General features: G+C 41.1%; 1 protein-coding gene across 1 annotated transcript in view; it reads left to right on the forward strand.

The window, feature by feature from the left end:
- dock1 (dedicator of cytokinesis 1) overlaps window positions 1-14,744 on the forward strand; it is a 162,132-nt gene extending 147,388 nt beyond the window's left edge. The window contains exons 45-52 of the mRNA XM_034119288.1: window positions 683-859; window positions 1,884-1,967; window positions 7,742-7,879; window positions 8,760-8,902; window positions 9,222-9,420; window positions 10,906-11,080; window positions 12,721-12,872; window positions 13,933-14,744. Of these exons, the coding sequence (XP_033975179.1) occupies window positions 683-859; window positions 1,884-1,967; window positions 7,742-7,879; window positions 8,760-8,902; window positions 9,222-9,420; window positions 10,906-11,080; window positions 12,721-12,872; window positions 13,933-14,028 (1,164 nt within the window). The 3' untranslated portion in view covers window positions 14,029-14,744. The remainder of the gene's footprint in view (window positions 1-682; window positions 860-1,883; window positions 1,968-7,741; window positions 7,880-8,759; window positions 8,903-9,221; window positions 9,421-10,905; window positions 11,081-12,720; window positions 12,873-13,932) is intronic.
- The last annotated feature ends 1,543 nt before the right edge of the window (window positions 14,745-16,287 follow it).

Below are 16,287 nucleotides of genomic sequence, written 5' to 3' on the forward strand. Positions count from 1 at the left end.
TCCAGATGAGCCAGGGAGAGGCCGGGTCCCCGAGGTTGGACTCTCTATTTAAAGCTTAATGACTCGGCTGAGATTCACCAAGCAAAAGCCTTCCATCTGAAAATGCATTTTATCAAGCTGGCCCAAAACATACCGGCACAGATTGGAGATTTCTCTCCTTGGCACTCTGCCTTTATTTTTATTTGGCTGAGTCTTATATTTTTGCAACAATCCACTCGTGTTTTTCTGAAATTCTTACTAGCAAGCTGCAAGAATTTGATTTATTATTAGTTTGCCTCCATGTGAAATTACACCGATTCAGTCAGAATTTCCGAATACAAAGTATTGAAATTTATGTCAGCATTTCAAAGCATTTCATTCATCTTTTCTCAGAATTCATATTTTGTTGACATGGGAACCGACATTCCCGTACTCATGTGCTATCCATCTTCATTCGACATTTGCAGGTTCATGTATGGACACTTGGAAATGATTCATTGCTTCTCTATCCTACATGATTTATGAGCGTAGTTAAGGGTTGGAAAGCCCATCTTCTAATAACGTATCTCCAGTCAGCGAGCACATAATGCCTCCGCTTGATTGGTGGGATTATAGGATTGATGTATGTGTGTATATGTACTGAAACGGGTGAATATAGGCTGAGAATATATTTAATGACGCATTCACTTACTGTGCTGCACAGGAGGAGATCAGTCCACTGGAGAATGCCATGGAAACAATGCAGCTGACCAATGAGAAGATCAGCAGCATGGTGCAGAGGCATCTCAACGACCCCAACCTTCCCATCAACCCCCTCTCCATGCTGCTCAATGGCATCGTGGACCCAGCGGTCATGGGAGGTTTTACCAACTATGAGAAGGTAGTCAACATTAAAAAAAGTATCCTATACAGGCTTGTCTTTAAGAAGTCTTCAATAATTTGTTTCATATTTCTGCCAGTATGACTGCAGAAAAACATGGATTTTATTCAATTACATTCTATTTAGTCTTGAAACGTGTCATGCTATATTCTCTCTATCTACCATCTCCGTTTATTTTTATTTTCTGCTACACTTAATTTGAACAGAAGCATTTAAAGAACAGTTTGACAGTACTTGAAATAGGAGCTGCTTCATGTCAAGCAGACATAAGAGCAGTGTAAACCTCCTCATCGTTCTTCGAAATATTTATTTGAATAAGAGAATTTACCAAATGTGATCCACAAAAGTTCTTCTGACACATTTTATATATCTAGAAAAGTCTGTAATTGTGTTACAGATTAAACTATGTTCAAACTAAATTAGAAACCATAATCTCATGAATATTTAAAACCCTACAAGCTTTAATTTCATCCGCCATAATATTTTGTTACCACTATACGTGTACGTATTGTTCCCTAAAATCATAGGTCATCGTAATCAGTTTTTGGTTCATGTGGCTTAGAAATGCTATCCAGTTTTTATGCGCATTTCTAGTGTTCTCCCTGGTCTCAACTGCACTCTCTTTTCACCGTAACTCAATAACGACTCATGTAGAAAAGGAAACTCTTTTTACTCTGTGTTTGATATATAGAAAAAAATGGATAGTCTGTTGGTTCCCAGCGTATATAACGACCTGGAATAGATTCATACTGTGGAAGATGCAGTGTGAGTCGGAGGAGGAACGACATGAATTATTTGCCCTCAGGTCACTCCTTCATCTCAGGGAAATAGTGTAGGTGATGGAGGAGAGACCGATGTCTTGTCTACATTTTTATCATCTTTACAGCCCCTTCCAATGCGGTCCTCTTTCACTTGTCATCTCTCCCCAGTTTCTCATTGTATTTATAATGCAAACTCCTCCACATCTCAGACTGTCTCCTGTCTTCCCCTGTACTCACCCCAGTGTTTCCTCCCTCCTCTCCAGGCCTTCTTCAATGACAAGTACATGCAGGAAAACCCAGAGGACCTTGAGAAGATTGAGAAACTCAAAGACTTCATCGCCTGGCAGGTGAGACTGAAGTTCATAATGCTCATCTGCTGCTTTGTGAAGTGCTTACGGTCATAAGAAAGCATCAGACTGTAGTTTGTAAAGCATCACCAAAGATGTAAGGGTTAAAAGAAAAGTCTAATTGTCTGCTCATCAGAAATAGCACGCTTGGTTTGCATTATATTACATGGTGTTTCTTTTCCTGTGGCACATGTGAAGAGCAGAGGGAGGTACAGTCTGCAGGCAGCCAAACACTGAGCATGTTTGGATGGTACGGGAGCATGAGATGCATGGAAATGAGAATACATGCCACTTGGCCTTTCAGCATGATTGAGCGTTCTTAATTTGCATGCGAATGCTTTGGGCTATTCACATATTGGCCGTATATGTAAGTTATGTATGGTACTATGGTATTATGGAGTTTATTTATGGAAACAGCACCAGACATCTGGGAGTCCTGCACCATCCCGACAGCAGTTTGTTTTAGTCTTCTGAAAGTCTTTCACATGCACACCAGAGAGTTTAAATGCTGAAAGATACTCGTCCTGTATATCATAGCATTTATCTGAAATGTTTTCCCCCTAGTAAAGCACTTCTGCGGCATCCTTAAAGGTTACAACTTAAAATAAAATATAGTTGAAAGAACTTGTGAGTGCACTGCCAAGAGTGTCCAATGACAGTAACTGAAGTGAGCGTGGGGAAAAGTGTGTTAAATAGTTCACTGGAGATAATAGCCAGGGAGAGTGCTGAAGCAAACATTCTGGAGTTACTGTAGGGAGGATGCTCCTCAGCGTGAAGAGACAGCGTGAGATCAGCATTGGCGTTACTTTTTCTGCGAGCTCTGCACCCTCACTGAGCCTGAAGGAAGTGCACACACAGCAGATGAGAAATGAACACACACACAGATTGTTGGAATGCAGCACGTGTTGTTTAACAGCTTACGATGAAACTCACACAGATCTTGGGCTCATTTGTGGCTCATCTTCAATTAATAAACTCCTGGCTGTGTGCTTTCTAGTGGAAAAACAAACATATCCTCCCTTTGGGATTTTATAAAGCTGCATCGTAGGTTTTCTGTTTTGTTTCCCTTCTTTTATTATTCTGATCTAAGAGTCACTTTAATAATCAGGAAGTCATGGTTTTCCCTGCCTTATGGTCCACACAGGAATTGAGCAAAGAAACAAGTCGTGTCTGCTTCCTATCGCTAGTTGCAAGGGGAAAGTAAGTTAATTTCATTTTGAATAGTTGTTCCCCTCTCCGTTGCTGAAAAATAGGTCAACTTTGTGCTCTGCATCTCTGGGGGATCATGTTGGAATCTGAATTTCCTTTGTGTGTTTGTGAAAACTTTGCTCTTTATAAGTCACTATGATTCACTTGGGAATATTGTGGCTTCTTATTTGATGTCATTTATGATGCGTGCATGTTTATCTTTTCCTTAGAAACAAAACTAATAATTACTAGTTTTTCCATCTTTTTTTTTTGGAGACGTTCAGATTATGCAAATATGTCGAAATGTAAAATATAACCGACTGAAGTAGAAGTCAAAGCAGGTGAGTGCAGCCTAAAAATAAACAGTTCATAACTTCTAGAACGACATGAGTATCACAAATACATTCTATCTGACAAGGGTGGGGTATGCAACTCGATGTTACCTTTAAGACCTATCGAGTTATTTTTATATCAATCTCGAAGCAAAAAGCCACTGAACAAAAATGTCTGTGTCTTTTTTTTAAACCTGTGCGTTGGTTCCAATGCAAAGAAGTGAGAGAGCCGTATCCATCCCGGCATTCATTTTAGATTCAACTGCCATTTATAAATGATCCTCCACCCACAATCCACAGCGCTAATTAGCAGGAGCTCTGTGGTTCATCCCAGTTATACCAGTGTGAGATAAATGTGTTGTTGCTCCATCTTGGCAGATGTGCCCAGTTAAAGACCTCCTTCACATCAAGCTAACTAAGCGTATGAAATCATGGTGGTATGTTTCCTCCAAAAGCACAAGAAATGATTGCACATGATTGAAGTTGTGTGTTGTGATCATCACAGAATCATGTCATAGAGAACGCAGTAATGCGTTTGCCCACGCCAAACAAACACACAGGAACCTATACAGAGATGATTAAGGCAGAGAGTTGTTGATTTGAAATGGCATCAGCTGTCTCTTTTGCCAGAGCCAGCATGCTTGTTTATCTCACGTCTTGAATCCGTCTAAATGAGACAAATGAAGGAGAGGCTGCTCCAATGAGCAAACTAAACGGTTCGAAATGAGCCAGTGTGCACTGTTATTCTGAAATACCCGTTGTCCTCGTCTAGTAATTAGGGAGGAAATGAGCAACTGGAAATCAGGAAATTAGGTATTGTAAAAGGCTCCCTGTTATAAATAAGGTCTGAGTTTTCTGTGATGCATCTGGATATAATTAAAGCTCTAGACAGATGTCTAAATGAGCACCTTAAACGTCTCACTGCAGCCCGATCCATTCTGTTTACAGATGTCAGAGATAGCCGAGTAATCAATACATTGGATCACAGCCCAGGAGACAATGTCAACATAAACAGAATCTTTTGGTGACACATTTAGTTGTCTTTTTATGTCTGTAAATATTCTGGCTTTTTCATTTCTTTATGTAGTCTCCCTGTTACTAGTACGTCTGACTCCTTACTGACATCTATAGAAACTGTGTGACCTTCATGACATGTCTCAATATGTCATCATAGCCTTATTACCCCGTTTCTGACCAAAGAGTGTGGCAGGGTGACAAGAAACACTTCGCTCTGAGAGATGCTGCTGAAATAAAGAAGTGGTAGTATTTCTGTTATACTTCTTCAATGTCAATGGATAAGGTGCGTTCTTGGTAATCACAGCACGCCCACAGATTGCAGCATGAATGGTGAATGTTTAGCTCATAAGTTGTGATGTGCATGGAAATATGATGGGAGAAGTGCTTATGCAGAAGGAGACGTCAACCCTGCGTTTATGTATTCTGGAGGTGTAGGGAACACCGTTGATCATATTGCAGAGGAACATCCTGTCCTCATTTTGAAATGTGTTGCGTTGTTCTGTCTAGTTTGCTTCGCTATTTACAATCAGCTTGTATGGGTTCACGATGTCCCCATTGTTCACACCACATTTATAGCTGCAGTAAAGGATTTCTGACCACTTTGCAAGTGTTGCTGCCTTGCAAATGTGTTTAAGGAACTGACACCAATTAACATCAGTCTCCTAATCGTAGGCATGTTCAACTCTGTTACCAGCCTCTCATTTACTGTTGCACACTGAAGTTGGATTTTTTCTATACCTTTTTCAATGTATTTTGTATTTTATTCTTTTAATACATTTTATAACAGTACATGTTATAAAGGTCCAGTTTTGAAGCAGGTACAGTTAATGTTACTCTGTGCTTCATACCTGCTAAGACATTTGAACTTGAGCAGCTAACATTTAGTTATCTCTCACAGAAATGTCTAGCTTCCACTTTTCTCCTATAAAAGCAACTCTTTGTGTATCTCATATTAACAGGTTATTTCTCCGACTGAAAAAAACTTTTTCAAAAAGTTATTTTATGCAATTAAATTTTTTTTAAAAACGTTTATACATCTGTGTGTTAGCAACCTTGAGTCTTCCACACTTAGCTGATCGCTGTGTGGCCACTTAGCAGAATGCTGTTGCCATGCCGCCACACAGTTGCACCTGATCATCCGAAGGTCTAAAAAAAGATGTGGGTATCCTGAGAGACGGGAATCTTGCCTCAGCTTTCACTCTCAATTTCTTTTTTTTTGCCTGTTTCCGTCTATTTCGTCTCACAACACCTCGTCCTTTTTGACTTCCCTCTCTCCTAAACCTTTTCCACTCTACCTTTTTCTTCCTTTCACCTTCTCTCTCTCTCCGCCTCCTCCTCTCCTCCAAAAGGTCCCAGCGGTGATGATGAAGGTGCTCAGTATCATGGGAAATCCTGGCAGGGTGTCTGTCGCCTTCTCTCATTTATGTTTCTGTGCCAGAGCTATGATCTTATGTAGCACAGCACTCTAGCTTAAATGCAGAGTGCAATATCCTGGATCTTTTTTTTCACATCTTGATATATAATCTTTTTCAAAGCAGACTGCTCACTATGTGCTTCTCCTATCATAGCATACTGTTTAATCTATCAGTGCCGTGTATAACATGGCTGAGAAACTGAAGCTACAACATTTTGATGTTCCTGCATTAGCCTTTTTTTCCCTCCGTTAATAAGCCCACCATGTGTTGAAACGTGTGTAAATAAAACATGCACCGTTGGAAATGATTACAAAATGTTGCATCAGGAATTGTCGGTGCGTGCCAGCTGAGCGAGGTTCAGGCTGCAGCCGGCTGTGGAGGGGGCAGTTTGCCCTCAGAGAAAAGGAAGAAAGGCGAGTCGTCTCTAGGGAGTCTCTAGGGAGTCTCTAGGGAGTCTCTAGGGTTAGCACACGCTCTTCTTCTCTCCCCCTCCTGGCCCACCTATGCCAGAAACCTCACACACTTCTTTGTACTCCGAGTGGATCCTTCTTTCCATTTGCTCAAGGGTTTAGGGGGATGTATTAGCCCTTAACGCTACTGTACTTGAGATGAGGCACAAGATGCACTCTGCAGTTAAGTGTTTTCTTATTTTCCAAATGGGCAAATAAACTACTCTGACTGGGACCGATTTAATATGAACATCTGAATGAAATCCCCACTAATGCAGTTTACTTGGTTTTACTTATTCATAAGCATAAAAGCATAAGCTGCTTTCCTTTCACCTTCAACAGTATTTCTCACTTATAGCCGTGAGACAGTCAGGAAATATTTGTACAGTTGCCATGGGAAAGAAAACGATCTGTTATTACCACAGTCGACTGTACCTGGTTACTGGCAAGTTATTGCACACATTTTCCAAACCTAAGATGGCATGTAGCACTAACACCCAAGTCTATAACATTTTTTAAATATCTTCCTGTGAACCAGAAGAGAGAAAATATCACTCAAACACTCGGGAAGGGATGACGTTTAGATTAGTCAGCAGAGCTTGCTGACACCGACAGTGACACGGGGGTTTCCTAATGACTAGTTTCAGCAGTCTCTCCCCGCTATCTATCTCTCATATATCTTAGCGGAGGAAGGATATAAGAAAGTCTATCCTCTCCTTATTCTCGAGCGCTAGGGATATCCTCTATCCTAGTCTCATCTTCTCCAGCTCGTGATCTCTCTCTCTATCTCTCTCTCTCTACTAGCTCTCTATCTCTCTCTCTCGTCTCGCTCTCTATCTCTCTCTCTATCTCTCTCCTCTCCTCTCTCTCTCTCTCTCTCTCTCTCTCTCTCTCTCTCTCTCTCTCTGTCTCTCTCTCTGTCTCCCTTTCTTTCACTCTACCTGATATGCTTCTGTATGTTTTCAGATCTTGACATTACATTGCGTCTTTAATTGTGTCAGAGAGATAAACATCCATCACGTGCAGTACATGCCTTTACATGTAGTCAGTCTATGTTTAATGTACTCATGATGCTGGAGGTGGGAGGCAGAGGAAGGCAGTGTCATGGCAACAGTCTTCTTTATAGTCTGCTTGCACCTGGATAAGGTTGCAGTGATATTTCTTCTTGTGCACTCAGACTGATAGTACACTCACTTCCTGTGCTGAGTGTGCACAGAGAAGAGGGCAAAGGTCCTGTGAGTTAAATTGGATGTATGTGGCGGAACAGAAGCATATTTCCCTGATAAATGAAGAACCAGCATATTATCTAACCTCTCGTCTCTCCGGGGCGTGTTTGATTAAACTTTTCTTACTCTGCTGTTTCGTCCCGGCAGGTCCCACACCTCTCGGAAGGCGTTCGTATCCACGGAGAGAAGGTCACGGAGGCACTGAGGCCTTTCCACGACCGCCTGGAGGCCTGCTTCAAGCAACTGAGGGAGAAGGTGGAGAAAACGTATGGGGTGAAGTCCCTGGTAAGAGATTCTGCTTGTTTGGGCGCTTTCTGATACAGGAAGTACTGGAAGATGTAGCCTTTTCTTCTAGTTGCAAAAGATTTCTAGGGAAATTGATATGTAAAATACACAGTTAATGACATAGCAGCATGTTATTGTTATCCCTTTAAAGGCCATTCATTTTTTAAGGGTTCTCGTCCTCCTGTTCCCTTTTTTTAAACATGTTTTTTTACAGATACATTTAAGTTGCAATTGTGTTATCAGACAATGTTCCATCCTTGGTAGATTGAAAAAGTAAGATGACATTTAAAGATAAGACTGCAATTAAGAGCATTTCCAAGAGCTGATGTCAAGAACATACTTTAATAAGCTACACATTTACGAAGTCCACCAAATTCACTTGGAACATGTATTTCATACTTGCTTTAACTTTGAGCTGAAGTCAGCTTGTTTGCAGCTTCCATTTTCTCCCCTCCTTTTAAGTTTTAATTGTTTCTTGGCCAAGTTCTACCCTCAATCTTGCCCGAAGTGAAGGCGCCCTTGCTCAATTTAAAGGGAGCGGGTAGTGACCTTTCAAACAAGAGGAAAGCCATCACTTTCCATGGTCTGATAATAAGGTTATCCTTAGATGGCAGCTTTCCTCGCTTGAAAGGACTTGAATACAAAAGGGTTCATTGTTAGAGCCAGAGTTTTATTTCTTTTTCTCTCAATGTTATATTTGATTATGTCTGAAGCTCTATATTGTACATACTATATTATTAGCATAATACTGTTATTAACCTCACAGTTCCCCTGTCCCTCCTCCAGTACTGTAAACAGAAAATATGCACAGGTAACTTCAAAGCAGTCAGTGGCTTTTAAGCTAAATTCTTTGTGATTTTCTTTTTCTCTGCGGTGCCAGCCGGCAGCAGACGAACGGCGGGGGTCTCGTCCTCACTCCATGGTGCGCTCCTTCACCATGCCTTCCTCCCAGAGGCCGCTGTCGGTGGCTTCAGTCAACTCCATCTCTTCTGACAACTCGCCCTCCAGGCCTGGCTCTGATGGGTAACTCCTAGTTCAAAGCTTTTTTTACAGGATAACAAAAGCAGACAACTTCTTCTGCTTTTTGGCCATCCTATTAGAGCAGTTTCAGAAGTTGATTTCGGATTACTGTCTAGTATTAAGCGCCGTTATTGTTATATCAAGTACTAAGTCTCAGGCCTCAAAGATTCTATTGTCAAATGTAAGAGGATTTCTGAGGATTTGCTTGGGCAATGACTGATACCTTCTGTCACATTAAACATAAATCCTCTTCAATTTCATTCTGAAAATGTAAATCAATCTTAACTTCGAGTGGACCGTTATCCTTCCGTCTTCATTTCAGTTTTGCCCTGGAGCCTCTCTTGCCAAAGAAGCTGCACACCAAGTCTACAGACAAGCTGGACCGCGATGACCCAGAGAGGGACCGCAAAGACAGGAAGAAGGAGAAGAGGAACAGCAAGCACCAGGAGATCTTTGACAGAGAGATGAAGACCACAGAGATCCTACTGCAGCCCGCTGAAGCCGTCATTCTGTCAGAGACGGTACTGAAAAAGGGACCTGTACTGCAATTCCTCCAATGTGTTACCTTCCCTCTTTTCCTTTCCTTTCTTTCTTTCTTTATTTTGAACTTATCTGCTGTTATCCCAAACCACTCTGTATTCTCCTGCTTCTCTCTTTTCTCTCTTATTTTACACAAGAGCAATGACATTTTGCTGTATGTGTTCAGGGTTCACAGAGAGTGAGAAGATTCCATATGTTCACAAGTAGACTTTGACACAAAGCAGTTTTAGACTGGACAATATTGTGTATTGCAATGGATTAAAAGCTTAGTACTTTTCCTTAAGATACACAATGCTTCTTCTTTTACTTGGTTTTACTATGGACTCATCTAAGCCAGTCTTTCTTTGTCCTCCCTATATATTCATAGTTTCTAGGCATTAAGAACTTTTTTCATAAAAGGAAGAATCCTGTAGATTTGTTACCAATCCTTTTGACTTTTCTTCTAAATGCGACCAATGTACTTTGATTTAAAACATAAATATACTTTTGTGCCACAGCAGTGAAAGGCCTCTGTTGAATGTGGTGTTGAAATGATCTTCATGTCTCCAACAGGCTCTTTATCCTTTCCCTTTGTTCTTGTAACTCCTCCTCTCTAAGTCACATGGCTCACATTTCTACCACCCAACGGAACTCTTTCTTTTGTTGTTTCTTTAAACATATCTTTTGTGCTAAAGTCGCTCTTCCCCAGTGTCATGACAGCAGAGAGGTATCACTGTGTTCTGCATGCCCAGTGGGAATGCTCACTGGTTAACAGCACTAAGATAAGGGTAGGATCCTAAAGAGGCCCCTGGCAGTGGTGGAGCCGTCTGGCTTGTGATAGGAGCCTCTTGCCTCAGGGGTCAAGGGTAAGGCTCCCAGGGGTCTCTGGTAGTTAACAAGAAGTAGTAGGATATAGTAGGTTTGAGTTATTATCTGAAGTACGTATGTTTAAGAAAACTGTTCTCTGTCCCCTAATGCAGTTTTAGTTTTAGTTCTGGAAGAGCATTACACCCTTGAAAGAAGTGTGTTGTGATTTCCTGTGCCTCTCTTGTAGCTGACTGTTTGAGTTTGGCCAATTACAAAGATGTTTGTTAATGTAGCCTACAGTGTGGAATAGCCCTGAGGACAGATCTTTTCATATTCAAATCCCTGCCATAGAGCTGGGACAATGTGGTCTGGCATTCAAGCAATGATTGTAACCACAAATAAGATATTGCAGAACCAAGCATATTTATCCAAATGGTTTATTTTCGAGGAATAAAAACAGCCGACTTAATGCGAGCATGGATCAGTCAACAGCCCCAGAGGAGATGTGAAACCAATTTCCCTTTTTTTAAATGATCTTTTCTTAATATTCTGTAATATTTCACCATCGACTCGACTCGTTTTCAAATACAGTTTGTTTCAACTACCTTTTCAATTGAATTGTAGTGTAAATACTTTTACTCTGATTACTCACTTGTTTCGTTTGGATATTATCCAATCAGATCAGCCCCCTGCGGCCTCAGAGACCAAGGAGTCAAGTTCTCAGCCAGATCGGGGGAGACCGTCGCCTCTCCGTGTCCCCCGGACCCCCTTCTTCATCCATGCACTCCTCCTCCTCGCCGGGACCCCCGCCCATCACACCCAGGAGCAAACTCTCCTTCAGCCTCACTGTTTCCAGTATGACCAATCTTACTTACACACTTAAACACACACAACTTTTTCTGTAGGCCCTCTCTGCCTTTGACTTTGTTAGAAATCTTGCATCACTGTTAGACACGATGACGCTCAGTTTGATATGAATAACAGCGCTATGAGTCATGTTAGCTCCATTTCTTTAAGTGGTTTGCAAATTACAGCTTTCGGCTGATAACACCAGAATCACTCAAAATAGGCTCAATTTGTTCACTTAACTTATCAAGGATATCCATTGTTTTAGAAAATATCTTCAAATTCACATGCATGCTTCCTCTTTTAGGGTCATAAAGTTAGACATTTTACCTGGTGAGAAAGGATGAGATGTAGTTTATTTTTTAACCCAATCATTTTCATACCAGCAAGTAAGTCAGAGGATTGTTGTATATCAAACTGCTCCACCTAATTAGTATTGCATTTGCTTAAAAATTGTTCAAATATCAATATAACAGGCGGAGATATCCAGACTTTATTTTAACTGTATTGGTCAACCTCGGAAAATAGTGGATACTACACTTCCCATGATGCAAGTCTAACAGCATAGCAACTGTGGGGGAAACGTCTGTAGCAATGGAGAGTCAGGACTCAAAGAGACACGAGGAGAGCTGGAGCTTTGATGGCAAACACCGATGGTCTATTATGAGCTTCGGCCAGAGAATTCACAAGACATGTCACGGGCCACGGTTTGACCACACGGTTGAGATGCCACAATCAATTCTGAAGAACTCTTCTGTAGTTCCAGGTTTTAACTAGTTCGGAGTGTAATAGTCAGCATTCTTTATCAGCGAGACTAAACAAATATGGACCCTGAATCTAACTAGAGCTGTCGTCCATAGAACAGAATGTGCGCCAGGGAACCTACTTTCCTAAAAAGAAGGGCTTCTAGATGTCCCTGAACAATAAACTATCTCATGTCAGCTTGTGCTCGGTCATAAGCTGGCAACAACAATGCGCCCAAGCTGCCCCTCCTTAAGAGAGATAGCAGCAATACCCAAGGCCGTAGACCTATGCCACGGGAAAGGAGACAGTGAAAAGAGGAAAATTATGAACTGGGTCAAAGGTTGAATACCTAAGCAAATTATTCCCCAACAGCAACCAATATATTTTTTTAGAAAAAATATGTACACACACTCATTCTGTAACACAGGCTAGCCATTATTTATTAGCGATGTCAACTCATTATTTTTGAAACCATTTATTATATTTGTATACAGTGCCCTGGGGGGGGTTCAGGTAAGTTTTACCATAGGTATACTCTCTAAGTTAGGTTAACTCTCAGGGATCGAGGTTGAGCATTTAGGTTTATATGTGATATTGGAAATAATGTTTTGATCTGAAGATCCACTTAGTATGTTTTTTGAGCCTCACTAGTACTCCTCTTGACTGCTGAACTGATTTCAACAGGTAAATCAATCAAGTTCCCCTTAAGGCGTGTGAAGACATTTAGCTCTGGTACATTTCATTATCACTGTTGTGTTGTTTAAAACATAAAATGAGTCTTTATGATGGTAAAATAACTAGAAACAGGCCATGTGATGTATTTTGGATCCCAGTCCTACTGTTGATCCCTGATGTATTTTCTGATGAATGTGAGCTGATGAGCCCCCCCCCCCCCCCCTGCACAGGTCTGGAGCTCAACGGGATGGGCTGTTCCGACAAAGGTGAAACCCCTCCTCCGCTGCCGGTGAAAGGCAGCAACGCTGATTACGGCAACCTGCTAGATAATCAAGACTTGACGAGTCCTTCGACGCCTCCGCCACCCCCGCCACATCAAAGAGTAGGTGTTTTAATTAGGACTGAGAGAAGCCCCTAATGATGCATGGCACATATATAATGGAACAAGAGGTCGCGACACGCACTTGACATTCGGGGCCTCTTCCCCCAGTACACCCACCTATACCTGTACGTCCTGTGTTCATGTCCGTGTGTGTTCATGCATGTTTCCTCCCACATTTGTCCTTCATTTTTGTAATTTGTGCCACAGAAGAATGTATAGGCATCAGTCAGTTAGCAGCGAGGGCCCACGCCCGCCTGTCCACCCCGCTGTTATTTATACTTGTTCCCCCAGCCGGCCCAGTGCTCAGACGTGATGGATTGGATGATTACTTTACCTCTCACATCCATCAGGAGCTCTCCCGCTGTTAATCAGCGGCGCGTCTCTCCACACTCACCGGCGTCTACGCTGCCCGTCCTCTCGCCTCGCCACTCCGTTAACTAATCTTATTTATCCACTGTCACGGCCTGTGGACAGGTAGTAAAGCGGAGCCTCAGCTGACAGTAGTGTAGGGAGAGCAGATGTTCACAGGCTGAGTGACAGCCGCTCTTCATTTACACTCCTTGATGGAGGCAGAGGTGAGGTCAGTGATGAGCTTAACTCCTTGTCTGTTATAAACTCAGGTGTTTTAGGGAGGGCACTCAGGTAGACAGAGAACATCTGTAGTTCCTTCAGTTAAAGCCCTGATCTTATTTTTTGACCTCACAAGTATGGGGTATATTAACAAAAATAACATGTAAGTCTGTCTGATAGATGAAAAATGCACCTGTTTTCATGTAGTTGTCGATTATTGATTAAAAAACAAGCATTAGAATACAGCTGAGATTTAGGTGTCTATTGTTCTAGGATCAGGCTACATGACATCAGTCCAAACATCACTCGATCGATAGATGTGATATGTCTCAAAGGATAATTAGCTTAGAAACAACATTTTGCAATAAAAGCCCTTTCAATCAAAATGTATAGCAGCTTTAAATCCTGAGTTTTACATTTTTGTGGAAAGCTAAATTGGCTTTATTTCAGAAAATGGCGTTTCAAGGTTACTGTTTTTGTCTGTTTTCAGCACATTCCACCTCCTCTGCCCAGCAAGACCCCTCCTCCACCACCTCCCAAGACCACCAGGAAACAGGCCTCTATCGATTCAGGAATTGTACAGTGAACAAAGACGCTGACAGTAGGACCAAACAACACGCTGACAACACAACAAAAACAGCACCAACAGTAACGGCTGCCACCAAAAAGCGGCTGTTTCTTTTTAGATTTACCCACACATTCCTTGCTTCCTGTCCCAGCTTGACAGGATGAATACCTCACTGCAGCCCGCCCCCTATTATCAACTTTTTATTTACTTCCTATCTTATTTTGCCTACAGTTTGACGACACTGCAGTCTTCAACAGGGACGCCCGAAACCATGCCACTTCAAGACTTAATCATGACATTTTGTTCAGACAGCCGCTTTACTAAACTGACCCATTCCCAAGTATATGGAAGCTCATAAAGAATAATTCCTCTCTTTTATTCATATTCCCACTATGTACAGAGGTTTGTATATATGATTTTATTTTATTTCAGGGTTTTTTTTGTATGTGATTTGATCATGTTTTGTATTAACGTATCATTAGACTAAGTGGCATTTATATGAAACAAAAAAGGGCTTGTAGGTTTTGAATTGACAGGGACTTTACAGAGTTAGCATGTGAGAACCTATCATGGATTTTATTGGTAAAACTTTGGAGTGCACATACAACTAACTCCCATCGCATTATCATTGTTCATAGATCGCTGTAACCTTGGATTTCAATAATATTGACTGTTCCCAATTCACTACTGATATGACTTCTGAATAAAATTTAAATTGTATGTATTTTTAAAAAGATGTTTGCCTCATTATTTTACTTCAGCGAGAAGCTGTAAATAGATGTGTGTTTCTCTATATTTCTGAAATCCAAAACAAACTGGGAATCTGTACGCTTTCTCACTTCTACCGAACACTCCGTAACAAAGCTTTCTGCACGTTTGATTGACAGCCATCACAACATCCCCATCATTATCAATCACGCGTTACGCCACAAAATGACTTCTATTTCAGCTACCGCAATCTCATTTACATAATGTGTCCGCTCACCAAGCGATCATTTCTCTTTTCAAAGCTGGAAGTACGTATCTGGAATGCGGCCCATTTTTTAAACGCAGTCAGATGAGCCAACAAACAGGTGCCAGCTTTGTCCTTGCATTGTGAATTCTGCTTTATAGAAACTGCTGAAGGTCACACTTGGTTTCTCTACACTGCTGCGGCCTAATAACACGTTGTGTGAAAGAGTAAATTATGGTTTTGTTTCATTTTGTCATTTGACAATTATAGATTGGTGTCATGGGACTCCCATTTAAGACTCAGGCTGGCAAGTTTGTTCTCAGCTTTCAATGCTTCATGGGTTTAATGTATTATGATGACTCCAAATTAATGACTGGAGTTTGAGCAATTAAGTCAGTCTGTAATTATCTGTTGTGTTGCAGCTTTCAATTGAATAACACTTTACTACTTTATTAATATGTGCATCAGTTGCATTGTTGGTGAAGTAGCATGACTCATATACAGTTCTGTGACTGATTATTTTTACATAAATGACATTTAAGCATACTATAATCTTTAATCATAATGCCTTTTTAATGTTAATGTGTTGTGTTTAACAGACTTTTCTCTATCGGCACAGTCAGTTTAAATATTCCCGTATGATAATCTGTGATTTTCAGCAGCTTTATTAGCTCATTTCCTTTCCACATTGCGCAAACTAAACACACATATTTAGTCTTTTACCAGCTGTTACTTGTGCTCCAGTGGCTGAAAGCGTCTGTAAATCAGGCTCTGAAACCTTCAATATCCGAGTCCTCATTTACACATTTTGTAAATGTAGTTACTGGCCCCGTTGTGTGCACCACAAACCCCGGCTTGTTGGGATTTTTTGAAGCGTTTGCCCCATGTGGTTCCTATTCCTCTGCTCTCTTATTCTGCTGACACTCTGAGTGGGTGTTCGCCTGAGGATGAACGCTCAAACTGAAGCATCTGTTGTTTGAATCTGCTTTTTCTTAACAGCTCAAGAAATGTGGGGTTTATGAAGCTCTCTTGTCCTAATTAGGAACACTGAATGACATATTTTCCCTTGGAGTTTTATGTGGGGAATGCATTTTAAAGAGACAACTTGTAATACTTTAGCTCATGTGTGATATTTTGTCAGCCTGTAAAATGTCTCATTAAGATGTTGGTAATTCAACCGCTATCAAAATGCAGAGGCTGTTTCCTTATTGTTCATCCATGAACTTAGTATATGATTTTAAATATATTGTCACCGAACCAGTCTTCTCATGGGATAGAATGAATCAGAAAGGTTGTGCAGCTTTAAAAAACAGTTGTATTAATAA

Source organism: Trematomus bernacchii, unplaced genomic scaffold, assembly GCF_902827165.1.
Source record: "Trematomus bernacchii unplaced genomic scaffold, fTreBer1.1, whole genome shotgun sequence".
NCBI classification, from domain to species: Eukaryota; Metazoa; Chordata; class Actinopteri; order Perciformes; family Nototheniidae; genus Trematomus; species Trematomus bernacchii.